The sequence below is a fragment of the Hyperolius riggenbachi genome, chromosome 4 (genome assembly GCF_040937935.1).
Source record: "Hyperolius riggenbachi isolate aHypRig1 chromosome 4, aHypRig1.pri, whole genome shotgun sequence".
NCBI classification, from domain to species: Eukaryota; Metazoa; Chordata; class Amphibia; order Anura; family Hyperoliidae; genus Hyperolius; species Hyperolius riggenbachi.
In genome coordinates, this window is record NC_090649.1 from 28,954,407 (window position 1) to 28,977,020 (window position 22,614).

A 22,614-nucleotide genomic window follows, 5' to 3' on the forward strand; every position below is an offset into this window, starting at 1 on the left:
GCCACGCGCACACCCCCTCCGTGCTCCCATTGCTGGGACCGTTCTGCACCTGCACAGTATTTGCTGTCACAACAGTACCTCTTTATGTATTAAACATCCTATACAATAAAACGTAACTGTCCCTGTGTCATCCACTTTCCCTGTCTGTCCGTCTGAAGCTTTTTTTGTACTGCGCATGTGCGCAGTACAGACAGCCGTTGGGACGGGAGGTCGGGCCTGGGAGCAGGGTGGCCGGGTGCTCGCGCAGGGCGGGAGACGGTAATTTCCCTACCTAGAGCCCGTTTTTAAACGGGCTTGGGTAGACTAGTTTATATTTTTACTACATTAGTATATTCCAGTTCCCCTGCTAGATTTAGTTAGTTAGGTTATCCCAACTGTCACTCCCTGCTCAGCAGCCATTTTCTGTATATTCAGTTATAGCGTTGAGTCAGTTGGTGGGGTAATCCTGTCTGCACCTTGCCATCGCATAGTCTTTTTACCTATGAAAATGCTCTAACAAAACATCCCTGTATGCTTTAAATGCAAGCAAAGATACTTCGGCTTATACTTGGAGTGGTACTGTGCAGGCGCGGACCATGCTGTGCATCTGTGGCGTGTGGGCGCACTTGTACATGGCGGGGAGCGTGGCTGCGAGCGGTAATCAACACTAAAGGTGAATATTGTAAAAAGGGTCCCAACGCAGGAATAGAGGGGCATCAGAAGACTGGGGAAGCCTCTGGACTATCGGGGGGGAGAGTGTCTGACCAGTTGCCTTAGCCCAGTACCGTTCAGCATGTGTATAAGGGGTGTATCTGACCAGTTGCCTTAGCCCAGTACCGTTCAGCATGTGTATAAGAGATGTGTCTGACCAGTTGCCTTAGCCCAGTACCGTTCAGCATGTGTATAAGGGGTGTGTCTGACCAGTTGCCTTAGCCCAGTACCGTTCAGCATGTGTATAAGAGATGTGTCTGACCAGTTGCCTTAGCCCAGTACCGTTCAGCATGTGCATAAGGGGTGTGTCTGATCAGTTGCCTTAGCCCAGTACCGTTCAGCATGTGTATAAGGGGTGTGTCTGACCAGTTGCCTTAGCCCAGTACCGTTCAGCATGTGTATAAGGGGTGTGTCTGACCAGTTGACTTAGCCCAGTACCGTTCAGCATGTGTATAAGGGGTGGGTCAGACAGAAAGCTGGACCTGGCAGCCTGGTGTCTCACTACAAATGCTTCTCTGCAAGCTTGAAGAAAAGCATTTGTCGGCGTTCCCGAGGACACGAAAGCATAGCAGTGAATGATCCTGGAAGCTACATGTTGCTTCCAGGACAGACAAGCGTTGTGCAGACGAAGGTGAAAATCGAGATCAAAACATGGCGTTTGCACAGACACCGGTAAGCGAACGTACTGACGGCTGTCTACTCATCTGAATGTATGGCATTTAAACGAGGACTGAAGCCGTAATTTACTGCCACAGAGCCATCCGTGTGAACCAGCCCTAAGGCTTAAAGGGAACCTGAGGTGAGAGGGAAATGGAGGCTGCCATATTTTTTTTCCTAGTTGCCTGGCAGTCTTGTTGATCTTCTGGCATAAGTAGTGTCTGAGTCAAAACCCTGGAACAAGCATATGGCTAATGCAGTAAAACCTGAGTCAGGTGAGTCAGAGTACCTGATGTGCTGCATGCTTGTTCAGGGTCTATGGCTACAAGTATTAGAGATGCAGGATCGGGGGACTGCCAGGCAACTGGTATTGTTAAAAAGAAATGATTATGGCAGCCTCCATATCCCTCACATCAGGTTCCCTTTAAGACTTGCTTGTGTCTCCTTGTAATTATATTGCAACCATTCTGATCACATGAACGGAAGCAGCTGAGTTGAGATTGGTGGTTTCAATCTTGGTGGTTGCTGCTCGGATTGCATCGTCTTTCTGTTTAGACTGTAAGGAATGTTGTTAGACACAGACTGGCATCTCTGAGAAGACTGTAGCCCACTGCAGTGACAGTCTGGCGTAAGAAGGGTACTGTCTTTAAATGGAACTTACTGTAATCAAGGTACTTGTGCACGGGAAAATAATAGGGTTGGTCATGCGGCTGGACAGGGAAACTCCTCTGAACTCGAGGACCAGTTGGTGAGAGCAGCTAGCGTCACTGAGGTGGTAAGGGCTGGTTCACTCTTAGGCACTTTTCAGTGATTTGCTCATCATCGGTTATCAGCAAAGCGCTGCAGCTAATGTTTCCTTATGGGATCCTTCTCACTGCAGCGTTGGCGATTTTCATTAATCACAAACACGCTGCATGCAGGGTTTCAGTTGAATGGGAATCCTAACGCAAATTGCGGCAAAATCTTGATTGCGATTTGTAATTCCGAGTGTAAACCGGCCCTAAGTCTGCATAAACTGGCTGTGCATTTTCACTGATATACTGGGAAGCTCAACTTGCTCTGCTTCCATCTTTTTAGGTGTTTAACTTCTGATCATTCTGACATGCAAATTTGTGCTGAAAATGACCACTATTCGTCCAATGCTGAGACAGTCCATGGTGGAACTTGTAGTCTTCAGAGTTTCTTGTTAACTTCTTGCCGACTGTGTCACGCCGATGGGCACGGACGCAGCGGCAGCCCCAGGAGCGCCTAACGCCGATCAGCATAAGGTTCTTGGGGCGTTGTTTGCGAGCGTGCGCACATTCTCGCTCTGATTTGCAGGCGATCGCCGCTGGGAGACTGTTAGATTGCGAAACCACCGTCTTTTATTGCTGTACAACGCTGCGATGTAATGCAGCTCTGTACTGGGGACAGCTGTGTGACACGGCTGACCCCTCTGTGGGCCCGGAGGTGATCGGCTGTCATAGGCTGAAGCCTATGACAGCTGATCGCGCTAATTGGCTGGCGAGGGAGGGGGAGGTTTGTATAAAAAGAAAAAAAATAGACATATTTATTTACAAAAATAATACAATACATATTTATAAAAAAAATAAACTGGGGAGCGATCAGACCCCACCAAAAGAGAGCTCTGTTGGTGGGGGGAATCACTTGTGTGCTGAGTTGGACGGCCCTGCAGTGAGGCCTTAAAGGGACACTGTAGGGGGGGGTCGGGGGGAAATGAGTTGAACTTACCCGGGGCTTCTAATGGTCCCCCGCAGACATCCTGTGCCCGCGCAGCCACTCACCGATGCTCCGGCCCCGCCTCCGGTTCACTTCTGGAATTTCAGACTTTTAAGTCTGAAAACCACTGTGCCTGCGTTGCTGTGTCCTCACTCCCGCTGATGTCACCAGGAGAGTATTGCACAAGCCCAGTATGGTCTTTGGTCTGCGTAGTACGCTCCTGGTGACATCAGCGGGATCGAAGACACGGCAATGCAGGCGCAGTGGTTTTCAGACTTTAAAGTCTAAAATTCCAGAAGTGAACCGGAGGTGGGGCCAGAGCATCGGTGAGTGGCTGCGCGGGCACAGGATGTCTGCGGGGGACCATTAGAAGCCCCGGGTAAGTTCAACTCATTTTCTCCCGACCCCCCCCCCCCCCCCCTACAGTACTCCTTTAAAGCTGCAGTAGCCAATTTAGTGAGAAATGGCCTGGTCGTTAGATGGGTTTAAGTGGTTAATTTGTGTACCAGAGGTGACCCATGCCACAAAGCCATCCCACAGAACGGTCTGATTTGCTGTTTGGCTCTGAGGGGCTCTCGGTGACACTCTCTCGTTTTTTGTCTTGTAGGATACATTCTAACCTGACCAAAGGCTTCGGCATGATCGGCCCCAAGGACTTCTTCCCTCTTCTCGACTTTGCTTTTATGCCCAACAACTCGCTCACTCCCAGGTAAGGATTACTGGATAATGTTTTTTTCAATGAACAAAGTACGATCTATCAAGGAAACAAAAAATGAAAAGTTAGAAGTTAAATCTTTTATGCAGAGCTTGTTTACAGCTGGAGAGCGACAGCTTTAAACAGGTGGGAAGATCTTTCTAACGCGATTCTTATATAATTGCTTCAAGTGGGTTTCAATGGAAGTTAAAGTGGGATGAAACACTTTCCTACTTTTTATTACCTATGCAGTTATCATATTTGCTTTTGTGCACAAGTAATATTGTCTGTTTACAAATTACAAAGTTCCCAAAGTACAGTTTATCTGCTCTGAAAGCTGCCATTGCATTTTATTGCATAGCTGCTGTATTTATATATTAAGATCTATCTAGTGATCACCTTTCAGCACAGCTAAGAATGTAGCAGACAAAGGAATGTAAACTAAAGAAAATGTGATCACCTCTTAGGATGAGGTCAGAAGCTGCCCACTGAAGCAAGGAGTGCTGTTTAACCTTCCTGGCGGTCTATTAAAACTGCCAGGGGGCAGCGCAGCACTTATATATTTTTTTTTTTAAATGTAGCTAGCCTAGTGCTAGCTACATGATAGCCGCTGTGCAGCGGCATCCCCCCCTCCCCTTCCGATCGCCTCCGGCGATCAGAGCAAACAGGAAATCCCGATCCGAACGGGATTTCCTGTTTGGCTCCGGTCCCTTCCCTCCAATCAGTGGGGAGGGAAGGGACGTGGGCGGGTACCGGAGCTATGGAGGAGGCGGCGGAGATTGATAGGCAATTGTAAACAGTCGGCTGGTGACACGCTGCGTGTCGACAGTGCGGCTGTGATTTACGGGGGGCAGAGCGCAGGGGGGCACTGGAGGGATGATATATAGCAACAGAGGCTGGTGATTATATACACAGCCAGCCTCTGTCTGCTATTAGGATTCTTAGAAGCCACCTCGGGTTCTATTTAACCAGGAACGTCAGGATGGACCAGGAAGGCTCTATGGCACAGGTGTCAAACACAAGGCCGAATGTGGCCCTCCTCACCATTTTATGTGATCCTTCAGAGCTTCCAATGTGACCATCCCTAGTATATACCCTACTTCCCTGAAATTAAGAAATTCCCTAGCAGGAATTTTAAGAATGCTTAAAATATAAGCCCTACCCTGAAAGTAAGCCCTAGCGGCAGTAAGGGGAAAAGGATGGCAACTTGTGTTATTACTGGAGCCCATGGTCTTGTAGGCATTACCAGGACTCTGTCGTTGAGCCAATAACTGCGCTCGATACTACTGGCCCAATAACAGAGCCATGGTCCTGTCTGCGAGACTATCGGCTCCAGTACAAACACAGGTTGCTGTACTTCTTTCCCATAGGCTGAAGCTTGGGGACACCGCTGTATGGAGCTGAAGAAAGTGGAGGATGCAAGGGGACAGCAGAAGACATTGGGGACATCAGGAGAACATGATGGACAGCGGATGACATAGGGGGACACACATGAAGATGGAGGGATAGAGGGGGCACCTAAAGGACACTAAAGGTACAAGGGATACACAGGGGCAGGGACGGATCTAGACCAAGTTGCGCCTGGGGCAAGGTCAGGTTTTGGCGCCTAAACTGCCATTCCCCATCCAAATTTTGCCGCCTTTTTAAGAATTCAACAAACTGCGCCTGGGGCAAGATACCCGCCTGCCCCCCCCTCCCCCCCCCTCCAGATCCGTCCCTGCACAGGGGCACACAAGAGGTGTATCCAGCAGAGGAAGAGGCAGCACAGTGGGGAAGGCAGGAGGACACAGCACAGGAAGTTGTGTGTTCATAGAAATATAAGACATCCCCTGAAAATAAGCCCTAACACAACTTTTGGTGCAAAAATTAATGACACTGTCTTATTTTTGGGGAAACACGTTAGTAAGTATACTCTGAGCAGTGCAGGCCTATCTTCATTTTGTAGAAGGACGTGGCACATTTACTCTAACGCTCTTGTTCAGAGACGTTACGCACAAAAATCTGGCCCAAGTTGTTAAAGAGGAACTTCAGTGAAAATAATGTAATAAAAAAAGTGCTTCATTTTTACAATAATTATGTATAAATGATTTAGTCAGTGTTTGCCCATTGTAAAATCTTTTTTAAATCCCTGATTTATATTCTGACATTTATCACATGGTGACATTTTTACTGCTGGCAGGTGATGTAGCTGCTGTATGCTGTTTTGGCAGTTGGAGACAGCTGTAAACAGCTATTTCCCACAATGCAACAAGGTCCACAGACTGGAAACTGCCAGAAGTACCTCGGTACTCAGAGCTTCTTGTGGGAGGGGTTTCACCACAATATCAGTCATACAGCGCCCCCTGATGGTCTGTTTGTGAAAATGAATATATTTCTCATGTAAAAGGGGGTATCAGCTACTGATTGGGATTAAGTTAAATTCTTGGTCGGAGTTTCTCTTTAAGTTATACACGTTCTTCTGTAACCTGATGAAAGAATTGTTTCATGTCACCACCTCCATATGCTCAGGGAGCAGCTGTTCCTCCATTGTTATTGCCATAGTGAATACAGACAGGTTAATATCAAATTAATGCAGTGTGGTTACAGCCAACAGGAGCAGCTGCGAGATCTCTACCCCCGGCTCAAGGTCCTGGCATTTGGAGCGACGCCGGAGAGCACGTTACACACCTACTTCCCCTCCTTCCTGTCCAGAGCGACTCCGAACTGCCCTCCCGCCATGAGGAAAGAGGTGAGGAACAACCCCGCCCCCCAGTCCCCTGCCCTCCCGCCATGAGGAAAGAGGTGAGGCACAGCCCCGCTCCCCCAGTCCCCTGCCCTCCCGCCATGAGGAAAGAGGTGAGGAACCACCCCGCCCCCTCAGTACCCTGCCCTCCCGCCATGAGGAAAGAGGTGAGGCACAGCCCCGCTCCCCCAGTCCCCTGCCCTCCCGCCATGAGGAAAGAGGTGAGGAACCACCCCGCCCCCTCAGTACCCTGCCCTCCCGCCATGAGGAAAGAGGTGAGGCACAGCCCAGTCCCCTGCCCTCCCGCCATGAGGAAAGAGGTGAGGCACAGCCCAGTCCCCTGCCCTCCCGCCATGAGGAAAGAGGTGAGGCACGGCCCCGCTCCCCCAGTCCCCTGCCCTCCCGCCATGAGGAAAGAGGTGAGGAACCACCCCGCCCCCTCAGTACCCTGCCCTCCCGCCATGAGGAAAGAGGTGAGGCACAGCCCAGTCCCCTGCCCTCCCGCCATGAGGAAAGAGGTGAGGCACAGCCCCGCCCCTCCAGTCCCCTGCCCTCCCGCCATGAGGAAAGGGGTGAGGAACAACCCCGCCCCCCCCCCCCCCCCCCAGTCTGCTGCCCTCCCGCCATGAGGAAAGAGGTGAGGCAAAGCCCCGCCCCCCAGTACTCTGCCCTCCCGCCATGAGGAAAGAGGTGAGGAACAATCCCGCCCTCCACAAGACACACATCCCTGTGCTGGTTCAGTGATCTCTGTACAGCGCTGTGGAATATGTCAGAGCTATATAAATGTATAATAATAATAGTGTGTGACTGTGGTGAGGACATTGGAGTGTAAGCTCCTCTGGTGCAGAGACTGATGGGGATGGGTCAGTGATCTCTGTACAACGCTGTGGAATATGTCAGAGCTATATAAATGTATAATAATAATAGTGTGTGACTGTGGTGAGGACATTAGAGTGTAAGCTCCTCTGGTGCAGAGACTGATGGGAATGGGTCAGTGATCTCTGTACAGCGCTGTGGTATATGTCAGAGCTATATAAATGTATAATAATAGTGTGTGACTGTGGTGAGGACATTGGAGTGTAAGCTCCTCTGGTGCAGAGACTGATGGGAATGGGTCAGTGATCTCTGTACAGCGCTGTGGTGTATGTCAGAGCTATATACATGTATAATAATAGTGTGTGACTGTGGGGAGGACATTAGAGTGTAAGCTCCTCTGGTGCAGAGACTGATGGGAATGGGTCAGTGATCTCTGTACAGCGCTGTGGTGTATGTCAGAGCTATATACATGTATAATAATAGTGTGTGACTGTGGTGAGGACATTGGAGTGTAAGCTCCTCTGGTGCAGAGACTGATGGGAATGGATCAGTGATCTCTGTACAACGCTGTGGAATATGTCAGAGCTATATAAATGTATAATAATAATAGTGTGTGACTGTGGTGAGGACATTGGAGTGTAAGCTCCTCTGGTGCAGAGACTGATGGGAATGGATCAGTGATCTCTGTACAACGCTGTGGAATATGTCAGAGCTATATAAATGTATAATAATAATAGTGTGTGGCTGTGGTGAGGACATTAGAGTGTAAGCTCCTCTGGTGCAGAGACTGATGGGAATGGATCAGTGATCTCTGTACAGCGCTGTGGTATATGTCAGAGCTATATAAATGTATAATAGTGTGTGACTGTGGTGAGGACATTAGAGTGTAAGCTCCTGTGGTGCAGAGGCTGATGGGAATGGATCAGTGATCTCTGTACAGTGCTGTGGTATATGTCAGAGCTATATAAATGTATAATAATAATAATAGTGTGTGGCTGTGGTGAGGACATTAGAGTGTAAGCTCCTCTGGTGCAGAGACTGATGGGAATGGATCAGTGACCTCTGTACAACACTGTGGTATATGCCAGAGCTATATAAATGTATAATAATAATAGTGTGTGACTGTGGTGAGGGCATTAGAGTGTAAGCTCCTCTGGTGCAGAGACTGATGGGAATGGATCAGTGATCTCTGTACAACGCTGTGGAATATGTCAGAGCTATATAAATGTATAATAATAATAGTATGTGACTGTGGTGAGGACATTAGAGTGTGAGCTCCTCTGGTGCAGAGACTGATGGGAATGGATCAGTGATCTCTGTACAGCGCTGTGGAATATGCCAGAAATGTATTTTTTATGTATGTTGTATTAACTAGTGTCTGGTGACTTGGTGTGTGAGCTGCGTTGCAGTTGAGTAATGGACCTTCTCTTCCTGCAGCTCCTGCACAGTCTGTACGAATGTCTGAATTTGGATCCGCTCAGCTTCAGTGTCTGGCGACAGCTTTATACCAAACATCTCCCACAGTCCAGGTAATGCCTGAGGAGCCGTCTCTGTTTCTCTGCTCGTCACCCGTCTCTCCCATATATCATCATAGAGAAGAGATCTGAGTGATGCCTGGAGGAGGCTAGGAGGGAATCCTGTCACATTTCATGCATGAGGCCAGCAGTACATCTCATCTCAAAGGATGCAGGTCAGATGAGGAGACACAAGCAGAGTTATCAGGACCATTGCAAAGAAAATTGGTGCAGCTGTCCAGACCAGTCATTTGGCCGGGAGGTTAGAGGGAGGGACAGTGTGTATCTACTCGTGTTGGTCTGCTCGTGTATCCCCATCTCTGTGAAGGTCGCCATTATTGACCACAGCTGGCTGCACTTCAAAGAATCCACCTGCAAAGCATGCTGGGAGATGCATGCCGCGAGCTGTAATATGTAGATGTGAGTACAGCTCCTGGCATGTATTGCGGCATCTCCCAGCATGCTTTGTGGCTAGGAGTGCGATTAAGTGCAGCCAGCTGTGGTATAGTAACGGCAACCTTCACAGGCACGGGGTATACACGAGCAGCCCCCACCCCTCTGTAGGTACTCACTGTCACCGGTGTTCCCTCTAACCCCCGGCCCCTAAATGGCGTACTGTTTTAGAAATCTCCCTTACGGGGGAATAATGGGTAAACAGGATTCTCGCATCTCTTCAGGGGACACCATCTGTCATGTATTTCTGATGAGGGAGTAGTTCAGGATTGATGTATCTTACATATGTTCTAAATAGTTAATTACAAATACGTTTGGTGGCAAAAGACCACCCTTGTCGAGCTGTAATCAGAGGTGGCTTCAGTGAAAGCGAATGAGTTGTCAGCAGAGCCGCCATACGTAAACCCGCAGAATCTTGTGACATTCTCTTCATCTAGAGAAGCCTGGAAATGATAATGTTACGTCCATCATACTTAGTGTGGTACCCGTTCTCCAGGATGTGCAGCATATAATGCATGTTATACTTCTCTTTTGCAGCCTGCTCCTGCAGCACCTGGTCGCTTCCTGGGACACTACTTCTAAAACGGTATGTTTCCCGCCCTTTGTATGTCCATAGACTTTGCTCATGGGTATTGTGACTGCTTTGCCTGCTGTAGCCTTACCTCCCTCCTGAATGATAGCCTATCATCACTGTCACTGTCAGAAGGCAGGCGTGGCTACAGCACTCAGTGCAGTCTGACCCACCTACACCACTGCGTGGACTGCATCATGACACAAGGGGGTGTGGTTTAATCTTCCTGGGAGCGGAAGGGAACAGAATTGCATATGGAGGAGGCTTTAAAGCAGACCTTTCACAGGAGAGAACATGGAAATCCACCTTTGTCCACCCTGCATGTGTTTATGGAGAGCAGCCTGTTTAATTCTCTTTTCAGCAAGTAATGCAGTGTTCTCCCCAGGCTCTTTTAGCCTGGTGCTCCACCCTGCTAATTTTGGTGAGCACCCGGCTGTCATCGGCTCACCTCCTCCTATGCTGTAAGTAGAGTTGCACACCTAAGTACCATTCCTGCATTCTCTCAACTCGCCCCACCCGGCTACTTTTTCATGCCACCTAGCTACTATTTTTCCCACAATCCTTCAGGGCAAGGTGAGATGTTGCTCCACCCAATGCAGGAACAAGCAGCACTTCACCTATAAAACAATCACATGGTTCGTCCACCCTTAGTGCTGTTTGTTCCTGCGTCCAGGCAGGTCAGCATCTCCCCTGGGAGTTGGCTCTGTGTGCCGGGCTGCAGGTTCAAATTCTCTTGGGTGGCTGAGACTGTGGAACTGAGGCAGTCTGGCCGTTTACCCCATGCTGGATTTCCATGTGGGTAGCCTACCTTTCTCTCCAAATGCTAGTGGAGCGCAAGAGTGGAAGGCGCTATTTCCCCGGACTAATGGTGACGGAGGCGGCAGGGGATGAAGAGGTGTGCGGGCAACAGTGGCTGTTTCATGGCCGTCTGCTGTGGTCCGCCGCGCCTGGCTGATACAGGTGAGCGTGCAGCCGCGTGCTGTGTTGGCGTGCAGTCCATGCGACCGCCAAGTCGCATAGGGCTTCTGCATTGCGTAACTTCCGGCGGGTAGGCCGGAAGACGCTCTTTGTACTAGCGTCTCTATGGTTCTTCAATCCCCGCCTGCTTCTGACGTCAGACAGGAAATACTTAAGGGGTGAGCGCAGGCTGATATGGTGCCTTCATTAGAGACGGCTTTTTGTGTTGAACAGAAGCATGTCAACATCAGATAAAACGGACAGCACCTCAGCCACCCAGAAGGTGAGATATGGAGGATATTCTCTTTCTGGTGCAGTATATACCTTATGTTCATAGAGGTACAGTATATGTATATTGAGGTATATATATTTAGATAGAGGTGGTATATATACTCAGTTATGATTAAGAATGTTTTCTTATGGACAGGGTGTTCATTATTATTGCATGTGATGTGTTTATGTTGCAGGCAAAATCTGGAGAGTCTTCAGAAAGAAAGCCTCCTACTTCATACAAAAGATGCCCTGTTTGTAATATAAAAATTCCTTTGCCATATACTAAGACCTTATGTCAGTTATGTATGGAAAAGGTGTTGGGAGAACAGCCTGGTTCCTCTATTCAGGACACTTTGCAGGCCTTTAGAGAGGAAATTAATGCTTCTTTAGCTTCTTTTAAATTTTCCCTGACAGAGGCAGGTACATCTTCTGCTCAGGTTGTTTCTGTGACTACTTTACCAGATAAGGATAGTCAGGAACAAATAGAAGTTGAAAATAGTTCAGATGAATCTGATACTAGGGGTTTAGAGGCGGAAGCTTCTTCAAGGTTTAAATTCCGCATTGAAGATGCTGAAATGTTAATTGCAGCAATTAATGAGACGTTAGAATTAAATAAATGCCACACAGCCGGAAAGAATTTCTGGGGAGAACACTGTGATGAGCTAGTGCAATTTTAGCTCCCAGCTGTCTGTTTCAAGCCTGCCCAGGAGTCCCAAACACATGGCTGGGAAAGAAGTGACACAGAGAGGGCTTCTAGAGCCTCCCCTCTACATGGAGGCAGTCAAAACTCCAAACCTAGATTTTTAATCTTTAAAAACAAATTCTAATTTTGGGATTCTAGGAAAGTCCTATTTAGGATTAGAGTTGCCATGTAGATATAATGTATATCATCCCTTTATTTGCACTTTAGGAGACAATGAATTACAGCTGTTAAAGTGGACCTGAACTCTTGCAAAGGACAGAAGGAAAACAGAGAAATGCACCCTGTATGTATTTAGAAAGTTGAGCCTAATTCCCCCCTAATCTGTGGCTAATCCCCGTGTCAGCTGCCTCAGCATTTCAGCTGATATGTAAACACAGAATGTTAACCGTATGTCTGCTTCTGTGAAAGCAGGAAGTAGACACACTGCAGACTTATTGCAGGATTTGTATCAGCTTTAACAAGGAAATGTTTTTCAGTATTGGTTATTATGCTGTTGCTTATCTTTTAGAGCAGAGAGGAAGTTCTGAGTTCAGGTCTGGTTTAAAGTGAACCTCCAGGCTAAAAATCTACTCAGCAGCACTGAAAAGGCTTGGTGTTTATCAGTTTCACAGCATCAGAACTTTTTTTTTTTTTTTTACCAAAGCCTAATTTTTAGCTGCATTTTTAGCTAAGCTCCACCCATCAAAGAAATAAAGCCTAGGCTTTTTTTCCCTGATGCTGTGCAGAGCATGATGGGATTTCCTGTGTTGTTCACGTTGCCTAGCAACTGGGAGAGGTGCTCAGGACAGTTGGAACTGTCTCATGCTCCCTGTCACCTCCTTTCAACCAAAAAAATGGCTGCCCCCATGAAATCAAACATTTGCCTGTTCTTTTAAAACAGGGTGGGTAAGAGATTATGTTACCTATCTATTTTAATTAACATAACTAACTTAATGCCAGTGTATGTTTAGGCTGGAGTTCCTCTTTAACATTGTCCTGAGTTCTGCTATGACCAGTAATCCGTTGTCAGGCTTTTTCCTGCCCTTTGCCTCCTGCTGTAGAGTCACCATACAGTTACTGTGTTTTTCAGATGAGGAAGGCGGTTCGTGAGACGGTCCAGTCATTCTGCGTGACGAATGAAGAGTTCTCAGCCAAGCCGTCACATTCAAAGGACATTGAAGTGTGCGAATCGGCCTGCCAGGTAACCAAACCGGCTCACACTGAATCTCATATGACGGGCTGACAAGTGGTAGTTGTAGCTAATCGGTGAAGGGAGGACGATAAATACTTAGACTTTTTGTTCCTCTCAGGCTCTGCTGCAGAAGATGAAAGGACGAGGGTTTCCCTGGTTCCGGTTTGTCCTCATAGCGCTGGTTTTCCTCTCCGGTTTTGTCATCCATGATATCCGTACAAGCGGCTCCTTCCAAGGTCAGTTCTGATGGTTTTTAGATTGAGCTTCCAACATTGCAAATCACAGGAAGTGTGAGGAGTCTTTCTCATGGACGACTTAGTGGTGGTCAGGGGCGTTTCTAGGTTACTGGGAGATCCTGGGCACCAAGAAGGAAGAATTGTGCGCCGCGGCAGAAAAGGGGGCGTGGTCATGTAAAAAATGGGTGTGGTCATAGATGGGGCCAAATATACATGAACATAGCAGTGCTGTAACTTAAATATATTCAGTAGGCAGTATTTCACATAAATAAGCCCCTCACTTGTTTTCTGTCTTGTCTTTCGCTAGCTGGCCTGTGTGCTGTACTCAGCTGGCAGTTATGCTGGGCTTGCTGGTGGTAATGCTGGGCTGCCTGGCTGGTGGTGATGCTGTGCCGGCCTGGCTTTGCTGGGTGCTGGGGCTTTGTTGAGCTGGGAGCTTTGCTTGGCTGTACACTTTGCTGGGCTGGGGCCCGGAGGCTTTGCTTTGCTGGGGGCTTTGCTAGGCTGAGGGGTTTGCTTTGCTGCGGGCAGTGCTTTGCTGGGCTTGGGCCTTGGGGCTTTGCTGATCTAGGGGCATGGTTTGCTGGGCTTAGGCCCAGGGGCTTTGATTTGCTGGGGCCCGGGGGTTCTGCTTTGCTTGGGGGTTCTGCTTTGCTGGGGGCTCTGCTTTGCTAGGCTGGGCTGGGGGCTTAGCTGGCCCAGGGTCTTTGCTTTAGCATAGGTAGGTAGGTATAGATGCCTTCAGTATAGGTAGGTAGGTATAGGGGTGGTGGTAATCAGAACGCACACTATTTCACTGGAGGGGTGGGAGTTTTACAGGGGGATTGCCTTGTTCAGGTTACGCCTTGGGGCCTTATGTCTGAAGTCGTTTGTGGGTTATGTGTTAATGAAGGGCATATGATGCACCTACTTGTGGTTGATACTCTTGAATTTTGAGGCTTTAAAGGGGCAGAATAGCGAAAATGATGGGTTTATTATCCTCCGCATCAGTAGGGAGACCAAATCACCAAATCTGCTCTTGTACGCAGCTGACCTGCATCATTACATCAGCTCTTCCTGACAGGGTAGCGATGTGGCTGGCTGTTATCTGCTCTCTCCTGCGATCAGCCTTCCATGTCTCTGGCTTCTCACAGCTGCAAAGTGAATAAACAGGTTCTATTCCTGCCAGCTTCACAACATTTACAGCCTGTTTATTTAATTACATGTGAGAAGTCTGCAGTGTGTGAGCTGAGTAATAAATCAGCTGTGTCAGACACGGAAGGCTGATAGCAGTTCCCCGTCGCATCCCCCATCATTTAGCTGATGAAGGTCAGCTGTGTTCAAAAGCAGATTTGGTGTTGGGAGCTTTTTTTTCTTCTTCTTGCCCCATAGTTCCCCTTTAAGCTTGGCCTTGCTCACACCTGTCTTCCTTATAACTGCAGCTTCCTCATCTGCAAGAATACTGCAGCAGACAGGAGTCTTGTCAGCATCGCAGCAAGCCTGGACCAAAGTGACGCACTACTCTCAGCATGGACACAGGTGAGACAAGCTGTGCATCCAGTGTATATTACTATCCTCCCAACATCCTCTGACATACCCACATGGAGGGAATCTCCACCCCCCCCCAACTCAAACACAGATCAGAAAGGGTAAAAAAAAACCTGTATGAACCCCCTCCCAGGGGGATACTTGCCTTCGGGAGGGAAAAGCCTCTGGATACTAATGAGGCTTCCCCCGTCCTCCTAAGCACTGGCAGCCCCCGAACACCGGAGAGGAAAATATTTACCTACCGCGATCCAGTGCAGTAGCCGCTTTCTGATCAGGCTGAGACATAAATAGCCGAGCCAGATCGACTCGTGCCTGCGCAGGAGAGTGGACCCGATCGGGATCGGCTATTTCTACCTGAGCCAAATGGGTAAGATGCGGCTGCGCTGGAGCCAGGGAAGGTAAGTATTGCATTCACCACTGCGCCACAGCTGACATCTTTATTGGCTTCTTTTTCGGGGGTGTCAGACCTGGAACCAAGTGACAGAGGCCAGAAGCCTCATTAGGATCCAGAAGCTTGCCCCTCCTGAGGTAAGTATCCCCTGGGGGGGGGGGGGGGATATTTTTCTTACTGATTATCTTTGAATTCAACCCCTTAGCTTACATATAGTTTTCAGCTATCTGAGAAAGCAGACCATTCCCCATCAACACTTCTTTGTATTTTTGGGAGTGCAGGAGTGTGGCGTGTTCCTGCTTTACTCCCCTGTCTCTACAGAGGATCCTTGCACGTTGTACCCACCAGGGAAATCTAGGTCTCTCTACTGCATGCGGTTCCCTCACCTCTCCCTGTCAGGAACCGGCCCGCGGCACGCCTGCGTATACGGTTCCCGACTGCGGGTTTGACCAGATCGAGAGGGGAAGCAGCCTTAGTCAAGCTAAAACAAGGCTGTGACCCCTCAGCAACTCACTGCCACCACTAGCTGTTGCTAGACACTTTCACTCTGCTGTCGAGTTACTCGCACTGGCGTTTTCGTACGTTGGGTCAGCTGCGCGCTTTAGGCCAACGCATGACAAACGCCCCAAACCCACGCACAATTGCAATCTTACACTGTAGTGAAGCAAAACCACTAACAGTCGTACCGAACGATACTGTTAGCCACTCCGGGGCTTCCCACTCTGCTGACGAGCGCAGAAGTGCCCCATACACACAATGCAATTACAATCTTATACGGTAGGGTTGCTCAATCATACAGTCAGGCATGGACTTATACACAGTTACACTTCAGTCTCTTCTAGGCTATGAGTGTTAGCTTAGTACAGCAGAAGTCAAACTTATTAAATAACTATTTAATATTCCAGAGAAAAAAATGGAACAATCCAGAAAATATATACAAAAGATTACAAATACAAAGTAAAAATTACCGAGTTAAGAAACAGTTATACACAAGGACAGTTGCATAAAATATAAGGGGATAAAAAAGAACGTTACCAGCGTATCGATCTGGGCATTGTTGGCGGGAGAACGCCGTTTTTCCAAACAGTAGTTGGGGAAGCCCTAGCGTTGTTGCTACCTCCAGAGAGCTACAAGTTGTGAAGGACCTGTGCAGGTTCTTATAGGCCCATTTGTGGCCTGAGGGTACAAGTCCAAAACTAATGCAATCTCTCAGATTGTCATATCCTTCCTGTGATATGCGACCTTCAAAGCTTTCCTGTTTTAGTGTTTGATCTTTTCAGAGATTTCAGAACACTTCCATAACCCCAATTTCCACAGGTAAAAGTCTATACATCAAAAGATTGTGAAGTGAGGCTTTTCAACATTCCATCAGGCTGTCATATGTAAATTTCAAACATTCCTGTCCACTTTGAAACTTGGCAGACTCACTTAGTCTGATAGTGTTTTGACCGACAGGCAGCTGTTTACATTAATACAACGATCAAAGCAATGCACCACCTTGGCAGGATGCCAGACAAAAGGGAATCGTTACCTCATTACCTGTTCCTGGCTGTCCAGAGGAATTCAATGCAAATGTAGGTCTATTCACACACCACACCACACCACACCACACCCCACACACCACACACACACACACACCACACACACCACACACACCACACACACCACACACACCACACACACCACACACACCACACACACCACACACACCACACACACCACCACACACACACACCACCACACACACACACCACCACACACACACACACCACACACACACACACCACACACACACACACCACACACACACACACCACACACACACACACACCACACACACACACACCACACACACACCACACACACACACACACACACACACCTTAATAGTTTCCATGAAGCTAGCTGCCAATACCTTCAAAGCCAGACTGGCTAGCCGACATACACATATACCGGCAGCAGAATGGGAAAATATGGCTTCTGTGTTCTGCATATTATCCCAACATCATAACTAGCTGCTATATTCCTGACACTCCCTCTTTAGGATTTGGTGTTGCCAGCACCAAGGCTGTGGAGTCTAGGAGCATTGTTTTCGGTACCTAGAGTCTGGGAAAGAAATGCACCGATTCAGACTCCGATTCCTACTAAAAACGAATTAAAAGAGAAAATATGATAATGTTCTATTTCTCAAATGAGTCATCATAGAACTTGTGTATACAGTTATAGCAGCAGTGCTTAGTCCACAAAATGAAATAAAAGCAAGAAGTTTTGAGTTAGGATACTATTTATTGGCTAACTTAAAGAGACACTGAAGCCTCCATGAAACTCTGTTTTTATTGCAGATTAATGTTTAGCATGAATGCCCTTCCTAAAATGCCTGTATCTGATCTCGCAATTAAAACTCCCGGGGCAAAAATCCACGACTTTCCAGGTCGTTGATTCTGCTGACTGGGGAGGCAGAGCTTTTGGCTGTAGCTCTGCCTCCATACGCGTCAACCATGCGCGTCAATCTGCTCTGATCGCCTCCTCTCCTCTGGGGCGGGAGTTCAGTGAAAGAAGACGGAGAGGGGCGGGATTAGGCTGGGAATGACGCAAGTAGAGCCAGAGCTACAGCTCAAAGCTCTGCTTCTAGCAGGAAGCGCTGCCCAAATCTCCCCCGGGGGAGTTCAGGGGTTTTATTTGCGAGATCAGCCGCGGGGATGCGGCTTTTTAGAAAGGGCATTCATGCTAAACAATGATCTGCAATAAAAACTGAGTTTTATGGAGACTTCAGTGTCTCTTTCAAAGAATAAGAGTAAGAATAAGACTTGAAAGCTGTTGGAGCAGACAGCTATACAGGTAGTCCCCAACTTACGAACGCCCGACTTTTGAACATCCCGCCGATACAAATGGCATGGATTCTGTGTTTCCATGGGAAAAAGCCAAAAAAAAATTTCAGATTGGACTTGTAGTTTTTGAGAAAATCGATTTAAAAAAAAAAGGCTTTTAAACTTGTATAAGCAGGTACAGGGGGCAAAGGTGACAGGGGGCACAGAGGAGGTACAGGGGACAGAGATGGCACAGTGTTCCGACTTAGTGACCCTTAAGCCAAAAAAAAGTTTTTTTTTACTCACCTGGGGCTTCCAATAGCCCCCTGCAGCTGTCCGGTGCCCTCGCCGTGTCCCTCCTGTCCCCGCCGGCGGCCACTTCCGGTTTCGCAGTCAGCCGCCGACAGGCTGGGAACACTAGTGATTCTTTGCGTTCTCAGCCACAATAGCTCCCTCTATGCTGCTATAGCATCACTCGCGTTCCCAGCCTGTCGTCGGCTGACGGCGAAACTGCAAGTGTCCGCCGGCGGGGACAGGAGGATCGGAGGGACACGGCGAGGGCACCGGACAGCTGCAAGGGGCTATTGGAAGCCCCAGGTAAGTAAAACTCATTTTTTTTTGGCTTAAGGGTCACTTTAAGAACAGATGGCTTCCCCTGTCGTCCTCTGTCCCACGGTGGCATTGATCGAGCCCCCTGAAAACCACAGACAACAATTTGTCAAGCTGTGGCACAGTAGCGTCTACAATATTTACCTTCCCTGCTCCAGCACAGGTGCAGTAGCGACTCACTGCCCGGGATCAGGCGGAAATAGCAGATCCCAGTTGGGTCCGCTCTACTGTGCAGCCGACTTGTTACAGGTTTTCTTAAAATGAAATAAGCCAATCAAAAAACAAGTTGTGCTGCTGCAATAAAGCGGTCACCGTAGTTCTAAAATCAAATATACATATCTGATTGTGATTGTATACCTAAAATAGCAGATATGGGGCTCCGGTAAATCTGATTATGCAGAGGACTTGCTGGGACATTCACGTTGGCAATAACAGGCCGGAATGGCTGACAGGTTAGAGTGTCAGCTTCCTGGCCAGGAACTTTTTGTTCCCAAAAGCAGATGCCATCTTAATATAGCTTTAAAAGTCCGAAGTTTGGGCAGCGATGAAATGCATGCTTTCAGTGAGCAAGCTTGTTAGTTGTAAATTAGAGGAGTCTTTGATCGGTGGAATCCTAAACTGAGGAGTCTGGGCTGGATGAGTTTTGTACCGACTCCAGTCCTGGGCAGCACGAGACATTATAAGCCAAGGAGTCCCTCTAAGAAAGATGTTTTCCTTTTTTTCCCTGGCACTGTAAATACTTGTTACATAATAAATAAATTGCTCTCATAGTAATTGCCATAGTATTGTCATTGCTTAGCTGGCTGGAGAGGAACGTGCCGGTGTATTACGCCCAGGCGGTGGACGTATTGGGTCCAGGACTGGAGACGCTATGGGAGAAGAGCCGAGATGGAGCGCTGTACACAGTGGACAAGTGTTCAATATTCCTCACATACTTAAAAGACAATCTTCCGGGATTCATCCAGTGGGTAAGGAGTGCTTAGGTCATCATTGTGTATATTCAGGACAGTCTGCCACCTCAGGGGTTCATCCAGTGGGTGAGGAGAGCTCAGGTCATCATTGTGTATATTCAGGACAGTCTGCCACCTCAGGGGTTCATCCAGTGGGTGAGGAGAGCTCAGGTCATCATTGTGTATATTCAGGACAGTCTGCCACCTCAGGGGTTCATCCAGTGGGTGAGGAGAGCTCAGGTCATCATTGTGTATATTCAGGACAGTCTGCCACCTCAGGGGTTCATCCAGTGGGTAAGGAGTGCTTAGGTCATCATTGTGTATATTCAGGACAGTCTGCCACCTCAGGGGTTCATCCAGTGGGTAAGGAGAGCTCAGGTCATCATTGTGTATATTCAGGACAGTCTGCCACCTCAGGGGTTCATCCAGTGGGTAAGGAGTGCTTAGGTCATCATTGTGTATATTCAGGACAGTCTGCCACCTCAGGGGTTCATCCAGTGGGTAAGGAGTGCTCAGGTCATCATTGTGTATATTCAGGACAGTCTGCCACCTCAGGGGTTCATCCAATGGGTAAGGAGAGCTCAGGTCATCATTGTGTATATTCAGGACAGTCTGCCACCTCAGGGGTTCATCCAGTGGGTAAGGAGTGCTTAGGTCATCATTGTGTATATTCAGGGCAGTCTGCCACCTCAGGGGTTCATCCAGTGGGTGAGGAGAGCTCAGGTCATCATTGTGTATATTCAGGACAGTCTGCCACCTCAGTGGTTCATCCAGTGGGTAAGGAGAGCTCAGGTCATCATTGTGTATATTCAGGACAGTCTGCCACCTCAAGGGTTCATCCAGTGGGTAAGGAGTGCTCGGGTCATCGTGTATATTCAGGACAGTCTCCCACCTCAGGGGTTCATCCAGTGGGTAAGGAGTGCTCAGGTCATCATTGTGTATATTCAGGACAGTCTGCCACCTCAGGGATTCATCCAGTGGGTAAGGAGTGCTCGGGTCATCGTGTATATTCAGGACAGTCTGCCACCTCAGGGATTCATCCAATGGGTAAGGAGTGCTCAGGTCATCATTGTGTATATTCAGGACAGTCTGCCACCTCAGGGGTTCATCCAGTGGGTGAGGAGAGCTCAGGTCATCATTGTGTATATTCAGGACAGTCTGCCACCTCAGGGGTTCATCCAGTGGGTAAGGAGAGCTCAGGTCATCATTGTGTATATTCAGGACAGTCTGCCACCTCAGGGGTTCATCCAGTGGGTAAGGAGTGCTCAGGTCATCGTGTATATTCAGGACAGTCTCCCACCTCAGGGGTTCATCCAGTGGGTAAGGAGTGCTCAGGTCATCATTGTGTATATTCAGGACAGTCTTGCCACCTCAGGGATTCATCCAGTGGGTAAGGAGTGCTCGGGTCATCGTGTATATTCAGGACAGTCTCCCACCTCAGGGGTTCATCCAGTGGGTAAGGAGTGCTCAGGTCATCATTGTGTATATTCAGGACAGTCTGCCACCTCAGGGATTCATCCAATGGGTAAGGAGTGCTCAGGTCATCATTGTGTATATTCAGGACAGTCTGCCACCTCAGGGATTCATCCAGTGGGTAAGGAGTGCTCGGGTCATCATTGTGTATATTCAGGACAGTCTGCCACCTCAGGGATTCATCCAATGGGTAAGGAGTGCTCAGGTCATCATTGTGTATATTCAGGACAGTCTGCCACCTCAGGGGTCCATCCAGTGGGTAAGGGGAGAGCTCAGGTCATCATTGTGTATATTCAGGACAGTCTGCCACCTCAGAGGTTCATCCAGTGGGTAAGGAGAGCTCAGATCATCGTGTATATTCCGGAAACCCCTCCTATGGTAGGACATTAGGCTGTGACTATGGTAGGATTAGAGCTCCTCTGAGGACAGTCCGTGACATGACTATGTACAGTGCTGCAGAAGATGTCAGTGCTATGTAAATACATAATAAATAATAATAATAATATGGTAGGACATTAGACTGAGTATGGTAGGATTAGAGTGTGAGCTCCTCTGAGGACAGTCAGTAACATGACTATGTACTCTGTAAAGTGCTGCAGAAGATGTCAGTGCTATATAAATACATAATAATATGGTAGGACATTAGGCTATGACTATGGTGGGGATTAGAGTGTGAGCTCCTCTGAGGCCAGTCACTGGCACGACTATATAAAGTGCTGTGGAAGATATCTGTGCTATATAAACCCATCATGATGCTTATTATTTTGTCTTTGCAGGTACATGCCCAAATCCCAGAGTCAGTGCTCCACTTCATAGAGTACCTTCGAGATCTGCTCCTCCATCTGTATCACAATTACGTAGTGCCTGCTGTCGTGTATTGTGTGGCAGCACTACAGCGAGTGTGGCAGCGGTATGTGGACTCCTGCAAGTAAGTGTACTTACAGTATGGAATTTATTATTCAATAAAGAAGGCGATCATGTCCGTGCTTTAACCCTTTAGCAGCCAATTTATGTAGAGGCTTGCTCCAGGCCAATTTGTTTTAGCACATTTTTTTTTTATTTCTTATTTGTTACATTTCCCTGCTTCTAATTAGTATTGCTGTAATGTGTATTTATGGCCACTTGTAGCGATGATCAATGAGATGCAAATATTTCTGAGTTCAAGCAAATGTATGTAAATTTTTATGCAAATATAGGCAGTATGAAAATGGACCAATCAAGTCCCACCCAGGTTTAAATTGGTCCTTTTTAAAGCTACCTATATTTGCATATAAATCTGCATGAAAGTAAATATTTGCATCTCATTGATAATCCTTAGCCACTTGTCACTAGGGGGCAGTGTAAGACAGTAAAAGAGGACATCTGCTTTCCTGTCATTCCACCGCTTTTCTCCAGCTCAAAATTTGCGCCTGTCTTCTGGACTTCTGAAGCCTGCCCAAGAGAGACAAAAACATATTCGGCCTTGGGTTAACCTCCCTGGCGGTAAGCCCGACCTACGAGAGGATCACATGGCCCCCAGAGTTTTTTTTTTTTTTTTAATATAATTTGAATCATATACTTAAGCTAGCACTCTGCTAGCTAACGATGTGCCTCCCCTCCCCCCCAAGTCCCTCTGCTCTCACCCCCGATTGCCGCCGTTATACGTACCCCCCCAGGGATCCTGCGATGGCGCAGCCTCCCA

General features: G+C 48.0%; 1 protein-coding gene across 2 annotated transcripts in view; it reads left to right on the forward strand.

Annotated features, from left to right (window-relative positions):
* TMEM214 (transmembrane protein 214) overlaps positions 1 to 22,614 on the forward strand; it is a 51,969-nt gene that overhangs the window by 23,999 nt on the left and 5,356 nt on the right. For both annotated transcript variants that reach the window (XR_011031298.1, XM_068279914.1), the window contains exons 8-16: positions 3,674 to 3,775; positions 6,347 to 6,488; positions 8,736 to 8,827; positions 9,803 to 9,851; positions 12,839 to 12,949; positions 13,059 to 13,176; positions 14,598 to 14,694; positions 19,310 to 19,478; positions 21,710 to 21,861. Coding sequence is in view for 1 of the 2 variants with exons in the window: in XM_068279914.1 (XP_068136015.1) it covers positions 3,674 to 3,775; positions 6,347 to 6,488; positions 8,736 to 8,827; positions 9,803 to 9,851; positions 12,839 to 12,949; positions 13,059 to 13,176; positions 14,598 to 14,694; positions 19,310 to 19,478; positions 21,710 to 21,861 (1,032 nt within the window). In the remaining variant the exon portion in view is untranslated. The remainder of the gene's footprint in view (positions 1 to 3,673; positions 3,776 to 6,346; positions 6,489 to 8,735; positions 8,828 to 9,802; positions 9,852 to 12,838; positions 12,950 to 13,058; positions 13,177 to 14,597; positions 14,695 to 19,309; positions 19,479 to 21,709; positions 21,862 to 22,614) is intronic.